This window comes from Oryx dammah, unplaced genomic scaffold (genome assembly GCF_014754425.2).
Source record: "Oryx dammah isolate SB20612 unplaced genomic scaffold, SCBI_Odam_1.1 HiC_scaffold_16, whole genome shotgun sequence".
NCBI lineage: Eukaryota > Metazoa > Chordata > Mammalia > Artiodactyla > Bovidae > Oryx > Oryx dammah.
In genome coordinates this window covers 47,391,734-47,414,099 of record NW_024070200.1, presented here as the reverse complement: position 1 = coordinate 47,414,099, position 22,366 = coordinate 47,391,734, and the positions used below count along the sequence as shown (strand labels likewise).

Here is a 22,366-nt window from a genome sequence, read left to right as displayed (position 1 = left end):
GGGCGGGGCCTGACGCTCCGGGGCGGGGCCCAGGCCTCACGGCCCCGCCTCCAGGGTGGGCGGGCCGGGCCGGGCAGTCTTCGCGCGCTGGCGTGCAGGCCGCGCATGCGTTGAGGGCGCCACGACCCCGCGATGGCCCCGGTAGGAGTTTGGGGGAAGTCGCGCGGTGTGTCCACCTCACCTGCAGTAGGTGTCGGGGGTGGCAGCCGTGGCGGCCTTGGGTGGAGTCCGGGGAGTGTTTGGAGCCGGGATTACCGAGAAACCTCGTGGCTCGCTGAGTGGCCCGTGGCGGTCGGCTGCCATCTCTGTCCAGCGAGGGCTTTTCCACCCGGACGTTGCCATTCGTCACCTGCCGTACTAGTTGCAACCCTCATGCCACGTCTGCAGAAATAACCATAACCTTGCTGCCTGCTGAGGCTGTTTATTGAGGGCCCACCGAGTCGCAAGCGCTGTGCATAATTAGCTTCAATTCTTAAATCTTTGCGAGGTGAGTTACCGTTTTCCAAAGGGGGAAATACAAAGGCTCACTGGAGTTCAGTGACGTGTGTGTGTGTGTGTCTGTGTGTGTGTGTGTCTGTGTGTGTTACCATACCCTCCTCCAGGGGATCTTCCAGCCTAGGTATGGAACCCACCAAGTCTAGAGACTTGTCTAGACTCCAGCTTTTAAAAAGCTGTGGCTCCACTCTAAGGCTCAAGGATCCCCACTGCTGTACTCCTCTCCCCGGCCTGCATGCTGCCCTGTGACCTGCTCCCAGACTGCATACTGGGGGAGTAGGAATTGAAACTGAACTATTTGCTCTTGTCCCCTCTCAACCTCTAAGACAATACTTGACATATGCATGGTATGCTCTCAGTTTGTATTGGATGCATGCATGAATGAGTATTCCGAAAGCTTGGGGGTTACAAGCTACTGAGTGAAGGAGGTAGTGAGATTCATTATTTTTTATTGTTGTTTTCTACTTTAATACGGTATAACGGACAAAATATAGTTCTTGATTCTTTTAATTCATTCCACTAGCTGATCTTTGTAAAGTCTGAATACGAGCATGTCACTGTTTAAAACCATTAAGGAGTTAAACACCCAAACCAACCCCCTGTAATTCGACTTCAACCTCTCTCTCTGTCTCTGCCAGTCTCCTCAGGCTTTCTGGGTTTCAGCCATTATGGGTTCTCCGTTCCTCTTCCATCTTATCCTCAGGGAATCCTTTCCTGATTTCCTAGACTAGATTAAGAGTCTGTATGACACTCACAGAGGATCCAGAGCTTTCTTTGACAGCGTCTGTGTTGTTTGCCATCTGTATTTACACGTGTGATGATTGCATTAATGTCTTTTTCTCCTGCTAGACTGCAAGCTCCATGAGGAGCAGTGGGAATCATGATTTTCAGACACAAGGTGTGGCAGTTGTTGAGTGAATGCTTTTGCTGAGTAACTTTAATTTTCCCAGCACTCGATAATGATAAGGTGATCGTCGGAGAATGACTCACTGTATCAACCTGTGAGTCCCCCACTGCGGAAATATTACCTTCCAGAAAGTAGAGGCTGCAGAGCAGTGGGAACCCCAAAGCCAGTCAGAGCAACTGGAGTGTAGTCTCTTCACAATAGACTCCTGTCCAAGAAAGAGTTGGTCTTCAGTTAATAAAAGGCAACAAACAAGAATCTGCCTGCAATGCAGGAGACCCAGGTTTGATTTCTGCATCGGATGATCCCCCAGAGAAGGGAGAGGCTACTCACTCCAGTATTCTTGGGGTTCCCTGGTGACTCAGCTGGAGACGTGGGTTTGAGCCCTGGATTGGGAAGATCCCCTGGAGAAGGGAACGGCTACCCACTCCAGTATTCTGGCCTGGAGAATTCCATGGACTGGATAGTCCATGGGATTGCAAGTCACACTTTCTTTAAACGAACAAGAAGCTGTCATTGTGTCTCCTGTGCTAGGCTAAGAAGACAGAACACCAACCAGTGAGTGCACATCCTTGGACTTCAGGGTGAGACTGCGTCTCTTCATGGTGAAGGTCTGGGACTTGATACTGCCCCGCCATAGTGGCCAGCTGTGATGTAGATTGCTCAGCCACCTCACTTTACTTTGAACCCTTCTTCATTGACCAATCTTTTGATTATAATTTTGCTTCCTGGTAATTTTTGTACAGAGGAAGGCCTATAGCAACCAGCCACCAAGAACATTTTGTGCTCTTTGCCATGTTTCTCATTATAAATGATTAAATCAGCATTCTGAGTCATCTAGCAGTCCCTGGTGAGCTTGCTTAACATATTGTCCTTCCTGTGTTCAATGAACCCTTGATAACAGTGATAAAACTGAGTGACTGATTAAAAACAGCTCCTGGTGTTTGTTTTCCAAGACATTTCTTTCCCTGCTTGTCATATCATTTCCCTCTTCCTCTTTCCCGTGAGACATTAGACTTTGTGGCCACCAAGGTGTGTCTGAGGTGGTGGTGGTTTAGTTGCTAAGTGAGGTCTGACTCTGTGACCCCATGAACTGTAGCCTGCCAGGCTCCTCTGTCCATGGGATATCCCAGGCAAGAATACTGGAGTGGGTTGCTATTTCCTTCGGGGGATCTTCCTGACCCAGGGATCGAACCTTGGTTTCCTGCTTGCTTCCCTAAGCCACCAGGGAAGCCCATGTCTGAGGTGGTACGGTTTGCTCTGAGACTTAAACGAGACAGGCGTGTGAAGACACTCTGGGGGAAGGGTATTTTAGACTGAAAGAATAGAAAGCACCAAAGCCTTGAGCAGGAACAGGTTTAGGAAGAGTGAGGAGCAGAGTGGGTGGGGGGAAGAGTGGGCTGAGAGGAGGTGAGGGGGAGACACAGCTAAGCCTTGAGAGCCCAGAGCCCATGCTGTAGAAATGGGTTTTGTTCTAGGGGCTCAAGGTCACATCATCCCTAGTGAATGGAAGAGTCAGAATTCAAACATCTTGTCAGCCTCCAAAATCAGATCTCTCACCTTCTGCCAGGATGATACCCACCACACAGGCTTGTTGTGAGGGTCACCTAAGTAAACGTGGAAGAGACATGGGACCTGTGTTCCCTTCCTCCTGGTTTTCCTTTGAAGATTCAGTCCTGTCACCTGGTCACTATGATTTGTTATTCTCAGGTATTCCTCTTTATTTCTAGGTATTGTTTTTTGCCTCTTGGTTCACTTGAATATCTTCCCTGGTGGCTCAGATGGTAAAGAGTCTGCCTGCAGTGTGGGAGACCCGGGTTCCATCCAGGGAAGACCCCCTGGCCACGGAAATGGAAACCCACTCCAGTTTTCTTGGAGCCTGGAGAATCCCAAGGACCCAGGATCCTGGCCGGCTACAGTCCATGGGGTTGCAAAGAGTCAAACACGACTGAGCAACTTCAATTCTTTCTTTCTATTCTTTCACTTGAATATCAGTACAACCATACCCACTTACTATTGATTCTGTTGACTGATATGTCTTTATTCATATTTTTAGTCTTTTGGTACCATCTTGGCCCTGGGTCCTTGGTCCTAGCCCCTGGGTCTTAATATTATTCTAAATTTCTGTCTAGCCCAGACTTCAACCTTGACCTCCAGGTTTGACTGTCCAGAGGCGTGCACCACTTCTCTTTTTTTTTTTTTTTTTTTTGCACCACTTCTCTTGAATGCCCAGGCGACATCTCAAGCTCAGTAATGAAAGCTGATCTCTTGATCTCTCTCTTCCGCTAGTCACCTGTTCCTGCCCGCACCCCATCTCCACCCTCTCCATCTCTGTAAATGCCACTGCAGGGCCTGGTTCCCGAAGCTGAGTCACTCCCAGTTCTTCCTTTTCCCTCAGTCTTCACAGTCAGCATGTCAGCAGGCCCTGTCCGTTCTCTTTAAAATATGACCCATATCCCCAACTCTTCCTAACTCTGTTGCCATCTGTGTTGTCTAGTCACCTCACTGCTCACTTGGCCACCAGAGTGGCCTCCACAGTGGTCTCTGCTTTCCCTCTGCTCCCCTACAATCCATTTTCCACATAACAGAAAAAAGTTTATAAAATATCAGACAGTCCTGTACTTCCTGGGTTCAATCCTTGGTCAGTGAAGTTCCACATGCTGTGCGGTGTGGCTAAAAAATAAAATACCAAATGATCCTTCTGTTTAGAACCTACCAGTGATTTCTTACTCCATTTAGAATAGAATCCAAGTTCCTGTCCATGATGCATAAGGCCCTGCAGCTAATCAGGCCTCCACCTTCCCCTCCAGCTTCTCTGGTCGGGGGGGGTCCTCTCCCCTTTGCCGGCCATACCCCAGTAACATTGCCTCCTTTCTGTTCCTAGAACAGGCCAACCAGCTGCCCGCAAGACTCATGGCCTTGGACTTCTGGTTTCTTTTGCCTAGAGAACACTTAGCTCTTCATTGTAGGCCTCTTCTTATCCTTCCTGTCTTAGCTCAGCTGTCACATCCCTCTTAGAAAAGTGGGATGGCCCTGATCCCACCACTTAGTCACCCCCTGTTTTATGACTTGTTTCCCACAGAATGCTGTCACCACAGGTAGTTAATGTTTTCCTTTTGCTTATCATCTAACTTCATTCCAGGATGTAAGTTCCATAAGGATGTGGACTTGGTTCTCCTTATTTGCTGCCATGTCTTCATTGCCTCATACACAGCAGTTGCTTCCTAAATACTTTGATTTTTGTGGCTCAGCAGAACATGGACTAGGGTGCACAGAAGAGGTGGCCCTAGATTGTCAACAGTGGGGTTGAAGTGGGTTGATTCTGAATGAATGAATGAGAGACACTTAAGTGGATGTTGTTGAGTTGGTCAATCGTGTCTGACCCTGTGGACCGCAGCATGCCAGGCTTCCCTGTCCTTCACTGTCTCCTGGAGTTTTTTTAAATGCATGTCCATTGAGTCAGTGATGCCATCCTACTTAGGTTTAATTCAGCAAACTGTTGGATTTCTTAAATCTATTTTGAGAATCACTTAAATTGTTTTGAATTGTGGCAAAATACATATAACATGAAATTTACCATCCTGACATTTTAAAAATTTGGTTAAAAAAAATGTAGCATAAACTTTAAAACCTTAACCATTTCTGAGTGTATAGTTCAGTAGTATTAAGTATGTTCACATTATTTGGTAGCCCAGTCTCCAGAACTTTTTTCTTCTTGCAAAACTGAAACTCTGTGCCCATTAAACAGCAAACAGTTTCTCATTTCCCCCTCCCTCCAACCCTTGGGAACCACCATTCTACTTTCTCTCTCTATGAATTTGAGCATTTTTTTTTTTTTAGTTAATTTATTTATTTGGTTGCACTGTGTCTTAGTTGTGGCGTGTGGGATCTAGTTCCCCAACCAGGGATCCAGCCTGGGCATCCTGCAATGGGAGTGCAGTGTTGCAGCCACTAGCCCACCAGGGAAATCCCAGAATTTGAGCACTTTAGGTACTTTATATAAGTGAAATCATAAATAACTTGTCCTTTGGTGACTGGCTTATTTCAGTTAGCATAAAGTCCTCAAGGTTCATCCATGTTGTAGCCTGTGTTGGCATTGCCTTCTTTTTAAGGCAGAATAACATTCCATTGCCTGTATAGGCCACCTCTTGTTTATCCATTTATCTGTTGATGGATACTTAAGTTGCTTCCACCTCTTGGCTACTGTGAATAATACTGTTCTGAACACGGGTGTATAAATACCTCTTTGAGACCCTGCTTTCAGTTCTTTTGGGTTTACCCCCAGAAGTGGAACTGCTGTATCACATAGTAATTTTATTTTTATTTTTTTGAGGAGCTGCTCTGCTGTTTTCCATAGCAACTGTATCACTTTACATTAGTGCCTAAGGGGTCCAATTTCTGTATATCCTTGCCAATACCTACCTGTTATTTTCTGTTTTTGATAGTAGCCATCCTAAAGAATGTCAAGTGGTATCTTATTGTGATTTTTATTTTATTTCCTTACTTAGTGATGTTGAGCATCTTTTCATATGCTTATTGGCCATTTGTATTATCTTTGGAGAAGTGTCCTAGACTCACTTTTATTTATTTTTTTAATTTTTATTTTTACTATATTTTACTTTATAATACTGTATTGGTTTTGCCATACATTGACATGACTCCGCCAGGGGTGTACATGAGTTCCCAATCCTGAACCCCCCTCCCACCTCCCACCCTAGACTCACTTTTAATAGAATAATTTAAGACTTTATACTTTACTTATGCTTAGTAAATTATGCATAAATTTTTATGCTTAGTAAATTAAGTATAAAATTTAAGCTCAAGTTTAAGAAAAATGTTTATTGTGGTAAAAAATGCAAAAGTTTTACCATCTTAGCCATCCATCTCTAAGTGTGCAGTTCAGTCTTGTTACCATCTTAAACATCTCTGAGCATACAGTTTAGTAGTATTAAGTATATTCACATTATTGTGTTGCCAATCTCTGGAATATTTTTACCTTATAAAACTGAAACTCATTAAACTCAGCTTGATTTTTAACAAAGCATTGTTTTGTATGTTTTTCTGTTTTATTAATGTAAAGTTTCTGGACCAGCAGAGCTGAAGGTGCCCAAGCTTGTGCTGAGGCAACTCAACTGAGGTAAGCTTTCTTCTGAAGTCCCCTGTGGACCAACAGCAGGTCATGTCCCTGACCCCTTGGGTCCCCTGGGCTTCAGGGACCCAGTGGAGATGAAGACTGACCCTATTTCCACCTTAAAGAATTGACTCTGGGCACTTATGATTGGCCATCCTCACCCAGGTGGTTGTGTGCATGGCCATGTGGAATTACTGCACAACAGTGGAAAAGCTATTCCCGTAAAAGGAGTAGTAAGCTTTGAAGCCATGGGCACGCTCAGGCACTGGAACACTGGTGCAGTTTTCTGGAGGGCAGTTTGCCAGACTGTGTATTGAAAGCCTGAGCCTTGAGCCTCTTCTGAACCCATGGTCAACTAAGATTTTATTTTAAATGAAAATAAAAGTATCTGCAAAGATAGATACACAGGATGTCCATCACAACATTGTATATGGTAGCAAGAAGTCAGAAAAACCTAAATGTATAAGAGTTAAAGATCAGTTAAAAAAAAAACAAGTTCCAGGACTTCCCTGGTAGTCCAGTGGTTAAGACTGTGCTCCCAGGGCAGGGGGCATGGGTTTGATCCCTGGTTGGGGAACTAAAATCCTGCATGCCTCATGGCATGGCCAAAAAAACAAATCAAGGTCTATCTACATATGACTATGAGGCTACGTATATAAATTGTGATTTTTCCCTTGGCATTGGAATAAGTGTTGTAATTTATCTATATTTCTTCTCTCCATTAAGAAAGTTTATTCATTATGTGTAATTTTTAGAAAGAGAAAGAATTTGATTTATATCTTTAATTCAGCAAAAATGTTTGCTAACCTGCAGGTGATAGAATTGTGAGTGATTTCTGTGTTTCCAAAATATTTTACCAAAAGCATATATTACTTTTGTAATCAAAACAAAGAGTAAAGTTTATTTAAAAATTAAAATAGGGGAGTTCCCTGGTGGGCTAGTGGTTAGGATTCTGGGGTTTCACCGCCATGGCCCAGGTTCAGTCCCTGCTCGAGGAACTGATCCTGCAAGCTGAGTGGCACAGCCAAATAAATTAATAAATAAAACAAATAAAAATCTCACATGCCACAACTAAAGATCCCGCATGCCACAACTAAGATGGAAAACCACTTGTGCAGCAACTAGGACCCCACACAGCCAAATAAGTAAGTAAAAATACTTTGTGTCTGTGTGTTAGTAGCTCAGTTGTGTCTGACTCTTTGCAACCCCATGGACTGTAGCCCACCAGGCTCTCCTGTCCATGGAATTCTCAGGCAAGAATACTGGAGTGGGTTGCCATTTCCTTCTCCAAGATATCTTCCTGCCCCAGGGATGGAACCCAGGTCTCCTGCATTGCAGGCAGATTCTTTACCATCTGAGCCACCAGGGAAACCCCCAAAAAAGATTTTAAAAAATAAAAATACATAAGTAAAATGTAGTGAGTTTATTATTAAAAAATCTTTAGAAATGGGATGGCATCATGTATTTTTCACCTTATGATTGTTTCAGGTCAGCCCCATGGCTATTCCACATGCTTCAAATGAAACTTCCTATTTGCTGCCTCTAAACAAGGAGGACTGGGAAGGGCAGGGCATTCCTGACTTTGTCTACGGGCAGGAGGAACTCGTGATGGAAGGGGTTCAGTGGCCAAGGGGCGCGCTCAGCCTCCTGAACACGCCACCACTGTCTCACTTTGACTCTGCCCTCTGCTCAGCCTGGAGGCAGCGGATGGAGCTGGGGCTGTTCCGCTACACACTGAGGGAGCTGCCGACCCAAACCCTCCCTGGGACCGTGGGTTTTGTGGCTCAGCTGAACGTGGAGCGAGGTGTGCAGAGAAGGTGCCCCCAGAACATCAAGAGCGTGAGGCAGGAGTTTGACCCTGAACAGTTTAACTTCAACCAGATCCGCCCAGGAGAGGTCCTTTTTCGTCTGCACCGGAAGCGGGATTGCCCCAGCACTGTCCAGCAAGAGGATATCCTGGTGGTGATCAACGTCAGCCCCTTGGAGTGGGGCCACGTGCTGCTGGTGCCCGAACCTGCGAGAGGGCTCCCCCAGCGCCTGCTGCCTGGGGCGCTGCGGGCCGGGGTCGAGGCTGTACTGCTGAGCTCACACCCAGGCTTCCGCGTGGGCTTCAACAGCCTGGGTGGCCTGGCCTCGGTGAACCACCTCCACCTGCATGGCTACTACCTGGCGCACCGGCTGCCTGTGGAGGGGGCCCCCAGTGAACCCCTGGACCCTCGGGGCCGTCTGCATGTGCTCCAGGCCCTCCCAGCTCCTGGCTTCCTCTTTTACACCAATAGGCCAGGGCCTGACTTGGAAGCCTTGATAAGCAGGGTGTGTCGGGCCACTGACTACCTGACTGACTGTGAGATTGCGCATAACTTGTTTGTCACCCGGGGGGCCCCACCTGGAAAGACATCATCTTCCTCAGCTCTCTCGGGAGTCCGGGTCATTCTGTGGCCCCGGAAGCCCAGCTTTGGGATAAAGGAAGGTGAGGCATTCAACGTTGCCCTCTGTGAGCTGGCTGGGCACCTCCCGGTCAAAACGGCCCAAGACTTCAGCAGCCTGACAGAGGAGGCAGCTCTGGCCCTCATCAGAGAATGTCTGCTGCCCCCAGCCCAGGCAGAAGATGTGCGGGCTGCGCTGGTGGCCTTGATAGCCCGGGAGGAAGAGTAATCCTCCCAGCAGTATTCTAACTGATCCGGAGAACTGTCCATCGTGGTGCTGTGAGCGCATTCATGAATGCCTTCTCACTGGTTTCAACATAAGGGGAGGGATAAAGAACCGGTAAGTTGTCTCTTTAAAGAGGGAGATTGTTGGAATAAATGGCATGAATGAGCCCTCTTGGATGTATCTGCCCCTTTTCACCTTGCTTCTTGGACAAGCGCCAGGGATGTCAAATCTGTTACTAAGAAGGGAGTATGTGCAGGAGTTACGCGCTCCTGACTCTGTATGCTGACTTTAAGTGTTAGCAGAGTGATAGTTTATCACTTGTTCTGTTCTTGCCTCTGCCCACCACTGAGTTGTGTTTCTTCATTCTGCTCCTGTATTCATCCCCTCCATCCATATACTGTATTTGTAGGACATATTTTGCCTACCTGGGCACCTCGAATTTCCTCCAGCCCCAATGCTGAGCTAAGTGTTCTTCACATACATTATTTCATCTGAGAACAAGGTGTCCTCATAACTTGAGTGTTGCACATCCTTTTAATGGCCACATTTAGCAGATGAAGAGATAGAGGCTGACAGAAGTTTAGTAACCCATCCAAGGTCAGGTAGCTCAAAAGTGGTGGAGTCAGGACGGTGACACAGGCAGTCAAGACACCATGAAGCTGAGCTGGGGCTGTGCACCTGTGACCATCATGTTAAAGTCGCCTTGAGATGAGGCAGAATACACATCACAACCCATTTCATAAGAAAGTGTAATCTTGAAATTCCTCTCAACATTTTGGTCATCCTCAACGTGCCTGTTTTTGGCAACTGCAGTAATTTTAGCTCAATGCCTCTCTCTACAAGCCTTTGCAAATACAGGCTCTAGAAACATCACTTTATTTTGCTTGCTTATTCTGAAGGGAGTGCAGTGGCCATTATAGCAAAGTGGACTTTGAGTGCCTAAGGTGGTGAGTCCAAATACCAGGATTTCCCCAGCATTCCCTTAGGACTGATATTCAGAGGAAAGCCTTCTGGCCCCAAATAAATCTTTACACAAAAATTAAAAGATAGGTTTTCTTTATGGTGGTACTTAGCCATGTATACTTTGTGAATCGTCAAGAAAGGGATTTATGGAAGCCTTTTCTAAGCTTAAATATGGAACACTTAGGAGCTGCTTTGTACCCAGGGCCCTGGGCTTTGAGCACAGTAGGTCCGTAAGAAGGGGTGATCCAGCTCAGGGCCTCTCCACCACTTTGCTTGCTTTTTGTTTGTTTATGTTTGTTTCTTGCTTTTTGATGGAGGGTCTCTTGTCCTAAGGGGTGTTGGACTTGAGCTAATGGGAAACCTTGAGTTTTAAATTGAGGGGTAACAAATTTGCATTTTAGCTGTGATGGATGGATGGATGAAGGAGGGAAGACAGGGAATCCAATTAAGATCCTGCTGAATGCTGGCAATTCAGGCAAGCAATGATGATAGTTCAGGTACTAGAACAAAATATTTGTCTAAATAGTGAGAAAAGTGTGCATCCTGCAAGGCAAGGGACTCCAAAACATTTTAAGGAGGAGGTAATAGAGTATCATACACTGAAGGAGGATCCAGAAATCTAGGAATCAGGAAATGTCCATGTCTTTTTAAAGGAGAGAAAAATTTTAAGTATCCTTTAGATGTAGGCACATGGTATAATCTTAAAGTGACAAATTTGGGCTGAGTTTGGTGGAAGTGGCAATCAGAAGTCAGAGTGGGTGCACCTCAGGAAGAGATGGCGATGGTGAAGGAGCAGTCTGATAAGCACCTGAAGGGCACGTGTCCTAATCACGGCTGTCCCTCCCAAGTGCCGAGACCGTCCAAGATGTGGTTACTAAAAACACTGAAGGAAGACAAGCAGATACTCATCCTGAACGCTGAGGTGGCCTAATTCCAGCGGCTTGGCCTGCGGGTTCAGGAAAGGATGGGAGTGGGACTTGTGTGAAACTGGTGTGAAAAAAGAAGGATAAGTCCTGTCATGCACTGGGTCAGCTGTGGCAAGAATCCACTCTTGAGTGCAGTGCGTTTAATTGCCCTTCCACTGCCAGTTCCAGGAGCAAGGAGGAGGTCCCAGAGGCCCAAAACCTGGGAAAGAGCAGGAGCCAGCTGAAGGGCCGTCATGAGCCACCAGCTGAGTCTAGCACCAATAGGGCTAATAGGTCTTCAGCTCTATTTTTCAAAGCGAAGTTACCCCTAGTGCTCCCAGCGATCGCCCGTCACAAAGAAAGCTCTGGTCACGGCCAGCTCAGCTCAGCTCCTGCACCCCAGAGTGCTGTATGGAGTGATGCTGGATGAGTGGGGCTTGTCAACAAATCTAACATTGCACAGCCCCCCCCACAGACCCCAAACCTAGTGGAAAACATCCCATTCTGTAGTGGACGGTTCTGTCCTTAAGGAACATCCCTGTAGAACACCACGAAGGTCCTTACCCCCATCCTTCTCCCCTCAGAGTCTTAAGAGGATGGAGCTGAATACCTGGAAGACTAGTGAATCAGAAGAGGAATCTGAGGAGGAGAGTGTAAAAGGGGAAGCTGCCATCCCTTCTAATGCTTTTCAGCAGGCACTCTCAAAGGCTGACTACAATACATTTAGGAACAGAGTTCCTTTATACACTGTAGCCAAGAAAATACCAAAGAATATTGTAACCCCAGCTGAGCCAGATGTCTTAGAAGTTGGGAGGAGAAAGAAAAGACAGAAAACAGGTAACTGTCCCCTGGACCCCCTCACTTGCCCAGCTCGAGAATAACCCTCTGCCATTCTGCAGTTGGGCAGGGAATCCAAAGTTTTCCCTTCAGCCTGGGAAAGAGGACAGGAAATACAAGAGATCATTAGCCTTTTGGTACAACAAAATCCAGAACCATTTGCACTGGCTTAATTTAGAATTTCAGCACATTTATATCATCCTGGTCTTTCCCAGGTGGTGCTGCTGGTAATGAACCAGCCTGCCAATGCAGGAAACATGGGTTTGACCCCTGATTCGGGCACATCCACTGGAGGAGGACATGGCAACCCATGCCAGTATTCTTGCCTGGAGAATCCTAGGGAAAGAGGAACCTGGAGGGTTACAGTCCATAATGTTGCAAGAGTTGGACACGACTGAAGCCACTTAGCACGAACGGTCTTTCCTTTAAGTGGCTCCTAGAGAAACTGAATCTGTGGGCTATCTCTTCATCTGGGTGTCTGGTACTACAGGGTCCTTTTCTCTCTCCCTGATTTCTGTTCTTCCTCCATTCCAGAACCCTGGCCATCAATCTGACCAGCTGCAAGTATGAGAGTGAAGCACCTAGCTCATCACTCAAATGACTGAGCATCAGAGGATATTTAGGGTTGCAGTTTTCACTCTGAAGACCGTTCTCGCCGTTTGCTCGCAGCCCCTGGATCTCGTTCAGTTCAGTTCAGTCACTCAGTGGAGTCCAACTCTTTGTGACTCCATGGACTGCAACATGCCAGGCCTCCCTGTCTATCACCAACTTCTGGAGCTTACTCAAACTCATGTCCATTGAATCAGTGATGCCATCCAACCATCTCATCTTCTGTTGTCCCCTTGTCTCCCGCCTTCAATTTTTCCCAGCATCAGGGCCTTTTACAGTGAGTCAGTCCTTTGAGTCAGGTGGCCAAAGTATTGGAGTTTCAGTTTCAGGATCAGTCCTTCCAATGAATATTCAGGACTGATTTCCTTTAGGGTTAACTGGTTTGATCTCCTTGCAATCCAAGGGACTCGCAAGAGTCTTCTCCAACACCACAGTTCAAAAGCTTCAATTCGTTAGGCTTACAACTTGTCATCTCCATCCTTCAAACCTTAGCCTATTATTTATTTATTTATTTATTTATTTTTTGCGTATGCCAAGCCTTAGCCTAGATTTACCGCTAAATCTGGACTCTCGGTGCAGTCCTGGGCTAGAGGTCATCCAGGCAACAAGAAGTCCGTTTCCTAGAGGAGTCCAGTTCCCACAGCTCAGGGCTGTCGCCATCAGAGAACCGCTGAGGGGACGCCCTTCCTGTGACCGTGGCGGAGACAAGCCGGCCTGGGCAGCCTTTGGGGTAGAGGGGCGGCTCTTGGCCAATGAGCGCGTCTTTAAAATTAATGGCGTTTGGCAGGAGCGTCCTCTACCTCGTTCCGGTTCGGGAAGTTGCACGGAAAACACCCGCCCTCCCCCCGCCCGCAGTTATTATCAGGAGGGCTGGGCCACAGAGCGGTTTAAACCCAAAAGCCACGCCCTCAGCCTGAAGCCGGAAGAACCGCGGCCTCCCCCAGCTTTCGCCCCTGCGTACTTCCGGTTCCGTCCCGGGCTTCCGGTCCTGCCACTCCACGGGTCGTGAAGGGAGGGGATCTTTGTAAACATGGCGTTTTCCCTGAACGTTTTGCTGGGCGGGCGTGTCTGCGCAGCGGTCGCTCGCTGTGGGTTTGCTACCCGAGGGGTGGCCATCCCGGGCTCTACCAGCCGAGAACCGGACCCCGATTTCGACTGGGAACCGGAGGAGCGAGAACTGCAGGAGGTGGAGAGGTACCGGCTCCTTCCCGGGCCCTCAGCCTGAAGCAGGCCTCTGTCTGGGCGCCCTTGTCCGCGCCCGGTTGGTGCTGGGCGTCCTGCAGCAGCCCTTCTCACCCGTTTTTAGGGGCGCAGGGGCAGTTGTTAGATCCTTTGGGACCACAGGTCCTTTCACCAAGGACATATTTCATCACCCGACTAAAGAATTCAGCAACAGCTTACGGGCTGTTCTTGGTGTTAGACTTATGGGGCGGTGTTCTGGCTGGCCGACGTGGCCAGGTAGTGTTTGCAAAGTGAAGTGCGCTGGACGCTCTTTGACTGAACCCCAAGGCTCTTAAACCACCCATCTAGCGTCTAGGCATGGTTTCTGCCATTGGTTCTCTCCCCCAGCGCCCTGAAACGGCAGAAAAAAGCCATCCGGTTCCAGAAAATTCGAAGGCAAATGGAGGCGTCAGGTGCCCCGCCCAGGACCCTGACGTGGGAAGCCATGGAGCAGATCCGGTAAGACTATTAAAATTTTTGTTTTGAAAACATAGTACATTACAGATGGCTCAAAATTAAAGCAGTATAACTGCATATGTGTTGAGAAGTGTTAACCCTCCTAGTCTCCTGTGGATAGTATTTTTAATAGTTTTCTTGTGTCACTATCTAGGTTTCCTTCTGCACATTACAAGCAAGTTCATGTGAATGTAGAATTTTATTTTCACTTTAGTAGTCTCAAACAATTTATAAATAACTTTTTTTACACTTTACTTTGTTCATTTAATATATTCCGAAGATCTTTCAACTTCCCAAGAGAGAGCGCCTCATTCTCTTTTGTAGATGCTTAATAAATTGTACTTTATATTACTGGTCTTTTATGGTGGGCATTTGAATTGTTCCCACTCACTCACTGTAACAAATAGTGCTCTAGTGTGTACCCATCAATGTACATATCTGCCAGAAGCATTAGACACATTCTCAGAAGTAGGGTTGCTGAAGCCAAAGGTAAATGAATTTGCATTTTGATAAATATTGCTAAATAGTGTTCCAAAGGTCATGTTCCATTTTTCTCACCAGAATAATTCTGGCGTTGAGACTTAGAATAAGGGGGATTTTATAGAGATGATCAAGATTTCATGAGCCTACAACAACTCTCTTCTGTCAGCTTCCTCTCTTGTCTTGAATGCCAGGATTTTTAACCCTTCCATCTTCTTAGCTGTCACCTCCCCTTTGGGGATCATGAATCTTTTTATTTCAGAGAAAAATCAGGCCATTAGGTAAAAAGTTATTAAAGCTTCTTGGACTCCTCCTTACCTTCCACTTTCAGTCTTGTACTCTAGTCATGTCACTGGGGAAGTGGCAGTCCTTCACTTGTCTAGGACCAGTCCTCTGGGTGCTCTAGGTCAAATCCCTCCCTAATTCCTCAGGTACCTTTTCTGTCAACTTTTCCGTGTTGTGCACTGGGCTCAGTCTACCTAAACAACCAGTGCTGTGGCTGGACCAGCTGTTGTGTCTTAGGATTACAACATGTCCTTCAATGACTTCAGCTTTGGCTGGGGGTGAGTGGAAGTTTATTACTTACAGGACCTGAAAATTACACAGCCCACCTGAGTCCACACAGCAAGGCCATGGCTAGAGAGAGTTGCAAGGGCCTGGAGTTCTGCTTTTACTGAGTTTGAATGCTGGGGCCTGAGTTTTTTTGGGGGGGGGCATAGGGTTTTGAGGGCTCACTCTTTATTGGCGAATTCAATGGGAATTTAAAGCACAGGAAGAGAAAAAGCAAGTGGCCCAAATGAAGTCAACCGTGATCTCTAAAACAAAGGTGCCTCAGTGTGGTGGCTGGAGCCTGGCTTTTTATCTAGTTGTGTGGCTGGCAGTGTGTTTATTGAAGACAGCCATCTTCAAAGTGCGTGCCTTGGCAAGCAAAGCTTAAGTCAAGTTACTTGGATTACAAAAAAAAAAGGAAACCCAACTGTCAAGTTTACTCTACACTCCCTCCTCCTTTAGTTCCCTCCTGGCTCCCTGCTGTCGTTTTTGTTTGTTTGTTTCATCATGACAATGAAACTGCTCACAAATATACCAGTGACTTCCTCAGTGCTAGGCATAACTGACTCTCAACACTTTAGGTTGTTTAATACTTCTCAGCATTTGACCTTGTCTGCATTCTTGAAATTCTCCCTTGACCCTTACAGGTTATTATTGTTCATTAATATACAGATTATAGTTCAAGGAATCTAACTGATGACTGCACCCTGTTTAACTATCACTGGGTTGAGCTTCAAAATTTTGAGCAATGAAAATGTGCTTATGGCGTTCTGCTGCTTAAAATTCTTCATTGCTTCGCTGTTCTGAGATAAACTCCAGAATCCCTAAACGAGACATGGTCTTGACCCAGGGGACCACTCACCTCTCTTCGTAGGACTGGTTTTCTGTTTCCTCTCTGGGCTTCCCTTTTTCCTCCGATACCTTAAGTATTGTAGATTTTTACAGTTGTGCCCTAGGTCTTGTATCTCATTTTGCATATTTCCCCGCCTGATGCCAGGTGGCTTCAACCACTCCTGCTTTTGGCTTATGACTTCTAGTTCTCTCATGTCCAGGCCACGTTCTTCTGAATTCTGTAGTCAGTTGTTCACTAGACATTGCTGTTTGGCTGTCGCACAAGTTCCTCAAACTCAACCTGTACAAAATAGAATTCATCATTGTTCCCTGACAATTTCACTCTTCTATTTTTGCTATATCCCTGAATGTTCCCACCAACTACCTACTCAAAAAATGCTGACTCTCAACCTGTTTCTTAACCCAGTATTTAGTTCCTTACCAAGTACACCTATTTGGCCTTCTTAAAGTATTTCTCAAGTCTCTCTCCTCTTCTGCTCTCATTGCCCCTGCCTGAGTTCAGACTTCCTGAATTCCTAACAGCCTCTTGCCTGATCTTTCCACCTCTGGTCTTGTGCCAAAATTTACTGTTACTGAACCAGGTAACTGAACCACGTTCATTTACCTGATGCCCAGCAAGCCAGTGCTGAAACCTTGAGGTCTGCAGCAGAGAAAGGGTTTATTTACAGGCAGCCAAGCAAGGAGACTTGAGAACAAATCTCAAATCGGCATCCTTGAAGGAGGAGAGGGTTAGAATATTTATGGGGTAAAGAAGCAACAAGGGGGGACTTCCTGGTGGTCCGGTGGCTAAGACTCCACACTCCCAACACAGAGGACGCGGGTCCAATTCCTGGTTGGGGAACTAGATTCTGCGTGGCACAACTAATACCCAGGGCAGTCAAATAAATAGATATTAAAAAAAGAGAAGCAGGGTGGTTTGAAGCTTCAGGAAAAGTTATTGATGGTTAGAAAAAGGTGAAGTAATTGGAGCTCTGCACAGGGGTATCTGAGTTATGTGGTTCTTCATGGGATGCACGTTCAGAAAATGATGGGCACCATTAGCATGATCTCAGGATGGAGATTTTGGCCCTTGACAATGAAAGGGCATTCATTGGACACTTATACAGGCCCAGTTGAATGGTCAGGGGTCTCCACTGGCTTGAGCTGGGCAAAACTAGCCCCATGGCCTGAACAGCAACTTAAGCAACTGTCACTACACTGACCCCTGCTCAGAAGTGTTGTCTACAGGGGGCAGTTAAAGGAATCATGTGAGATACTGTCTAGGCTGTAAAGCTGGGAGGGTATGCACTTTGTAGGAACAGTTAGCGCATGCTTGGTCATTGAAATAAGTTACAGGTTATTGTTCATTAATATACAGATTATAGTTCAAGGGTACTAATTGATGACTGCACCCTGTTTCACTTGGAGCTTCAAAATGAAAATTTGCTCATGGTGTTCTGCTGCTTAAAATTCTTTCTTTGTTCACTGTTGCTCTGAGATAAACTCCAGAATCCCTAAGCGAGGCATGGCCTTGCTCCTTCTCTGACTGTCACACAGATAGAGCTCTTCCCAACAAAGGGGATGTGCTTCTTTGTATTTCACCTGCTGCCTGCTCTGCCATCAGTTCCTTTGACCCCCTGTTCCTCTCCTCCCCTCTCCCAGCTTCTTACAACTGCTCATGTTTTCAGACCAGCTCTAGGGTAGACTTCCTGAAGAATTCTTAGGCTGCCCCACAGTGTGCTAGCCTGTCCCTGCCTCACCCTCCCTGGTTCTCTCATAGCATCCTCTGCTGAGATCCTTCTCATAGTGTTGCTAGTTTTGCTGGGTTAACACATTTGTCTCCACCACCAGATTGTATGTATGTTGTTGTTTTTTTTTAAATGAATGTCTATTTAGGGATAGGCCCTGGGCTGGATATTTATTATACAATCAATAATCAATTTATTAATAGCCAGTTTAATAATCAGTTTATTATTCAATCAACGCAGCAGTCTTTTTTTGCTTTGTTTTTTAGCTGCGTAGTGGGGCACGCAGGATCTTACTTCCCTAACCAGGGATCAAACCTGCCTGCATTGGGTCTTCCAGCTCCCTGCATTGGAAGCACAGAGTCTTCATCACTGTACTGTCAGGCATGTCTGGATTGTATGTTCTTTGAAGGGAAAGACTGTCTTGCATTCCCTGGATCTTCCTGGGGCCTGTCGTGCAATGAGAAGAATCCAGTTGACATTAAATGACTAAAAGTAGTTGGGTGGTGCTGTCAGCACAGAAGAATTGGCTGCAGACATTTAGTGGTGCAAGACAGAGACTGCGTTTGCAGTTTTTCCAAGCCTTCTTCTTTTCATGTATTAATCACTAGTGTTACATAATCTGTTAACTGTTGTGATAGGCGATGTCTTCACAGATGGAAAATCTGCTTCTTTTTTTCACAGGTATTTACACAGGGAATTTGCAGAGTCTTGGTCAGTTCCCAGATTGGCTGAAGGCTTTGATGTCAGCACTGATGTGATCCGAAGGGTTTTAAAAAGCAAGTTCGTACCCACATTGGAACAGAAACTGAAGCAGGATCAAAAAGTCCTTAAGAAAATCGGACTTGCCCGTTCGCTCCTGGAGCTCCCAGGCCCTGGAGATTCCTCCAAACCGCTTTCTGCAGGCCAGTCTGTATCAGGCTCTTTGCTGATGCCTGGGGATGAAACCTCATCCAGAGGCCATGGTCACAGCACAGCTTTGAAAGCGATTGAATTGAACACTCAGAGTACAAATATAACAATGGGACAGACGGAAAGGAATAAAGGAGTCCAGGGCCTGGAGGAGGGGAAGAACTCTGTGCCTGTTGCTGCAGATCACCCTACCAGCACTTGTAGCGGCGCCAGAGGAATTGACAGTGATGGATTACCCAGTGACAAGAGGCTGGAAGAGCTGAAGGCAGGGGAGGTAGGTGACCAGATCTTCAGCAAGAGAGTCGTGCAGAGGGGACGAGAGTTCTTTGACAGCAATGGGAACTTCCTGTACAGAATCTGAGCCGGAGATGTGCCACGTGACACACAGCTGGGCGAGTATATTTGGCTCTGCCTGGATTTCTGTGTGTGGATTTCCATCTTGGAAGTGGGGGGAACGATGAGCCTGGAATGTGGGATGAAAGGTTTGAATCTGACACAGGGCAGAGGACGTCACAGGACAGATGTGTCTGGGAGCAGGGCAGTGACCCGCCAGGTAGAGTCCAGCTTCCTGGAGCACAGCCCCTGCTCTGACCCCCATGCATCTTCAGGATTCACCCTTCTCCCTTGGGCTGTCTGTGTGTTAAAAAACCTGTATTGCATGTGTTGTTACAAGTTTCTGTGATCCTTGCAGTATATTTGTGAGGAGAGCAAGTTTGTCTTCTCACCTCATTTACTTCTTGATTAATGAACACTTAACAGTTCTGGAACTGCTTAGTCAATTGGTTGTCCTCGTTATGTGCAAAATAAAGCAAAGTGAAGCAGTGTGTTTCGATTGGTGCTCTGTGGGATTGGGAGGGTTTGTTTACCTGGGAAGGGAAGGGAAGAAAAACAGAGCCTCTAAATGTTGGGAGAGAAATGTGGCCAGAGGTATCACCAGCAGAGGGCTCTGTGCTGATCAGCCCTGCTTAGTTACAGACTTTTGACAGTTAAAAACTGGACATTAGGCCTCCCCTAAACACTATAAGTCTAAAGTCGCTCTTATAGTTGCTGGGGCCCTGAAGATCAGGGTGTGGGGTCTGTCCAAACACAATAAATCCAGGGCAGGCACCCGCTTTACAGGCTCTCAACATAATCTCCAGCCACTTCCAAAAGCTTAAATAGAATCTTATTTTACAGTTTTTATCAGATTTTTACAAGGCTCTTGTGATCTAGACAAGAACAGATAATAGATGACTTTTACAAATTTGGTATCGAGGGTTTTTGGATATATCCACAGCCATGCAGCTGTGAGTGAGGGACAGCACAGCACTGGGACTTGAACCCAGGTCTCACTCTTTAAGACTTCTTAAATTCCTGGAATCCAGCATTGCCTGGCATGATTTCTGTTAACTCACTGATTCTTTTAGAAATATTTGATGAATATAATCACCAGAAAGTGATTATCAAAAGACAGAGACATATCCAGGCAACATAAGAGTCCAGCAGTAGTTCTCAACAATGTCTCACTTTAACAATTTACCATCAAAAATAGGCTAGTCAGAATTTAAATGTATGCAGAATGTTTGTCTAATAGAGACGTAGATATCCCAACCCTGTTATTCATGTATCTTGTTGCTATTTCAGATGTCATTAATAACAATTATAATATCACTGATTGCTGTTAACTGGAGCATTTGCTCGGTATAAGTGGGCAAGGCCCTATCACCTGCCAGTCAAAGTTAGGGGAATCCAGGTTCTGGTAATAGAGCAGTGGACACACAAGGCCCTTGTCACTGCTCTGTCACTTTCAAGTAATTTACAAACGTAAGTATTTTTATGATTTAAAAAATAGTTTGCCATGAGAATCTTCGAGCAGCAAGATGCTATTTGACTGCTTAAACAGGCATTTCTAACGCCTGCACATCATTTGACTACGTCCTTTCCCCAGGGGATTATGAAAACAATAGAAGCTTTTATTACTAGCTTAGATATGTTTTCAATTTACCTCATCCCCTAGCATCCTAATGCTCACTAGCTTAAATATTTTGTTCTCTGTTGTAAATGCTAATCTTAGGCTTTTGCACTTACTAGTTCGTTGTGGGCAGATTTTCATTTGGCTGGATCCTTACCATTCAGGTCTCAGGTCAAATGTTACTTTCATAGGCCTTCCCTAATCACCCTAGTCTAAAACAACTCCATGGTCTAGTTATCCGCACACCCTGTTTAATTTTGCCCATATTTGAAATTATTAGTAATGTATTGGAGAAGGCAATGGCACCCCACTCCAGTACTCTTGCCTGGAAAACCCCATGGATGGAGGAGCCTGGTAGGCCACAGTCCATGGGGTCGTGAAGAATTGGACACCACTGAGCAACTTCACTTTCACTTTTCACTTTCATGCATTGAAGAAGGAAATGGCAACCCACTCCAGTATTCTTGTCAGGAGAATCCCAGGGACAGAGGATCCTGGTGGGCTGCCATCTGTGGGGTCGCACAGGGTCGGACGTGACTGACGTGACAGCAGCAGCAGCAGTAATGTGTTATTTGTCATCACCTTCCTTGCCCCATTAGCAAGTAGATCCCATAAGGGCAGGAGACCTGTCTGTTCATTGCTGTAGTTCCAACCGGACGTAGGTCTTTTTTGCAGAGTGGCAAGTGGTATGTTAGTTCCATGACCAGGGACTGAATTCATGTCTGCTTAAGTGGAAGCACGGAGTCCTAACCACTGTACCTCCAGGGACTTCCCCTAATATAGATTTCAATATTGATTGAGTGAATGAAAAAACGGCTGGGAAACCTTACATGTGTACTCAGTTGCTTCAATGTCCAACTCTGCAACCCTGTAGACTGTAGCCCACCAGGCTCCTCTGTCCGTGGGGGTTCTTCAGGCAAGAATACTGGAGTGGGTTGCCATGCCGTCCTCCAGGGGATCTTCCTGACCCAGGAATCCAACCCAAGGCTCTTAGGTTCCAGCATTGGCAGGTGGGTTCTTTACCACTAGCTCCACCTGGGAAACTCAATCTATCAGCCAATTCACAATGGCAGAAAGTCCTGTCAAGAGGGCCTACACTTCCTACAGGTCAACCCGTCCCTGCTCTATACGGTCAGAGTCTCGGATCTTCACCCACTGGCACTGAGGTGTTTGGGGATACTGTCATCCTCTCCTCCCTGGTCCCTCACTGCCCCAGCCCAAGCTGGAAGGCTGGACAGGGGAGTGGGGATACCTTGGGCCGGGGTCAGAGGACTCCATGGTGCCCTATCCCCAGTCAGTCCTAGTTCTGGACACAAAGGACTTTGACATCACACTGGATGATGGGGAGCTGCATTAGGGGGCATAGGTGGGGCATCTGTGGAGGAGGCAACAGAAGACAAGATCCCCAAGCTGGAGTGAAACAGACTGTGGGTGGAATGGACAACTCAGAGCAACTCGGGGGCCAGATTCAAGAGGCTAGCAAACTTACGATAGAAGGGACTGAATTTCCTGTGACCTGGAGGGTGTATATGTCACTCACCTGTGAAGGGCAGCTTCCTTTCTGTGCAGCTGCGATTTGATCTAACCAAAAGGGAGGGGGTGAGAGGAAGCTCAGTGAAAAACACTCGAGCATAAAAGTTTTGTATTGTATTTTTTTTTAAGTTTTCAAATATTTGAAAGCAGAATATTGTAATGCAATGAACCCCTGTGTACCCATCACCCAGC

The 22,366-nt window shown here is 46.4% G+C and overlaps 2 protein-coding genes across 3 annotated transcripts; both read left to right on the top strand.

The window, feature by feature from the left end:
- The first annotated feature begins 67 nt into the window (after positions 1-67).
- Positions 68-12,641, top strand: GDPGP1 (GDP-D-glucose phosphorylase 1). Of its 2 annotated transcripts, XR_005723995.1 has the most exons (4): positions 98-487; positions 6,480-6,536; positions 8,019-9,296; positions 12,422-12,641. XR_005723995.1 is itself a non-coding variant. In XM_040257530.1 (3 exons), the coding sequence occupies exon 3, from the start codon at positions 8,028-8,030 to the stop codon at positions 9,183-9,185; it is 1,158 nt and encodes a 385-aa protein (XP_040113464.1). In that variant the 5' UTR covers positions 68-487; positions 6,480-6,536; positions 8,019-8,027; the 3' UTR covers positions 9,186-9,362. The 2 variants fall into 2 exon arrangements, 1 of the variants encoding a protein (XP_040113464.1); XM_040257530.1 differs by lacking the exon at positions 12,422-12,641 and having other exon boundaries at positions 68-487; positions 8,019-9,362.
- Positions 12,642-13,236: 595 nt separating this feature from the next.
- On the top strand, positions 13,237-19,513 carry NGRN (neugrin, neurite outgrowth associated). Its single transcript, XM_040257536.1, has 3 exons — positions 13,237-13,690; positions 14,066-14,176; positions 18,463-19,513. Exons 1-3 carry the CDS (start codon positions 13,527-13,529, stop codon positions 19,049-19,051), a joined length of 864 nt encoding a protein of 287 aa, XP_040113470.1. The 5' UTR covers positions 13,237-13,526; the 3' UTR covers positions 19,052-19,513.
- Positions 19,514-22,366: the final 2,853 nt, after the last annotated feature.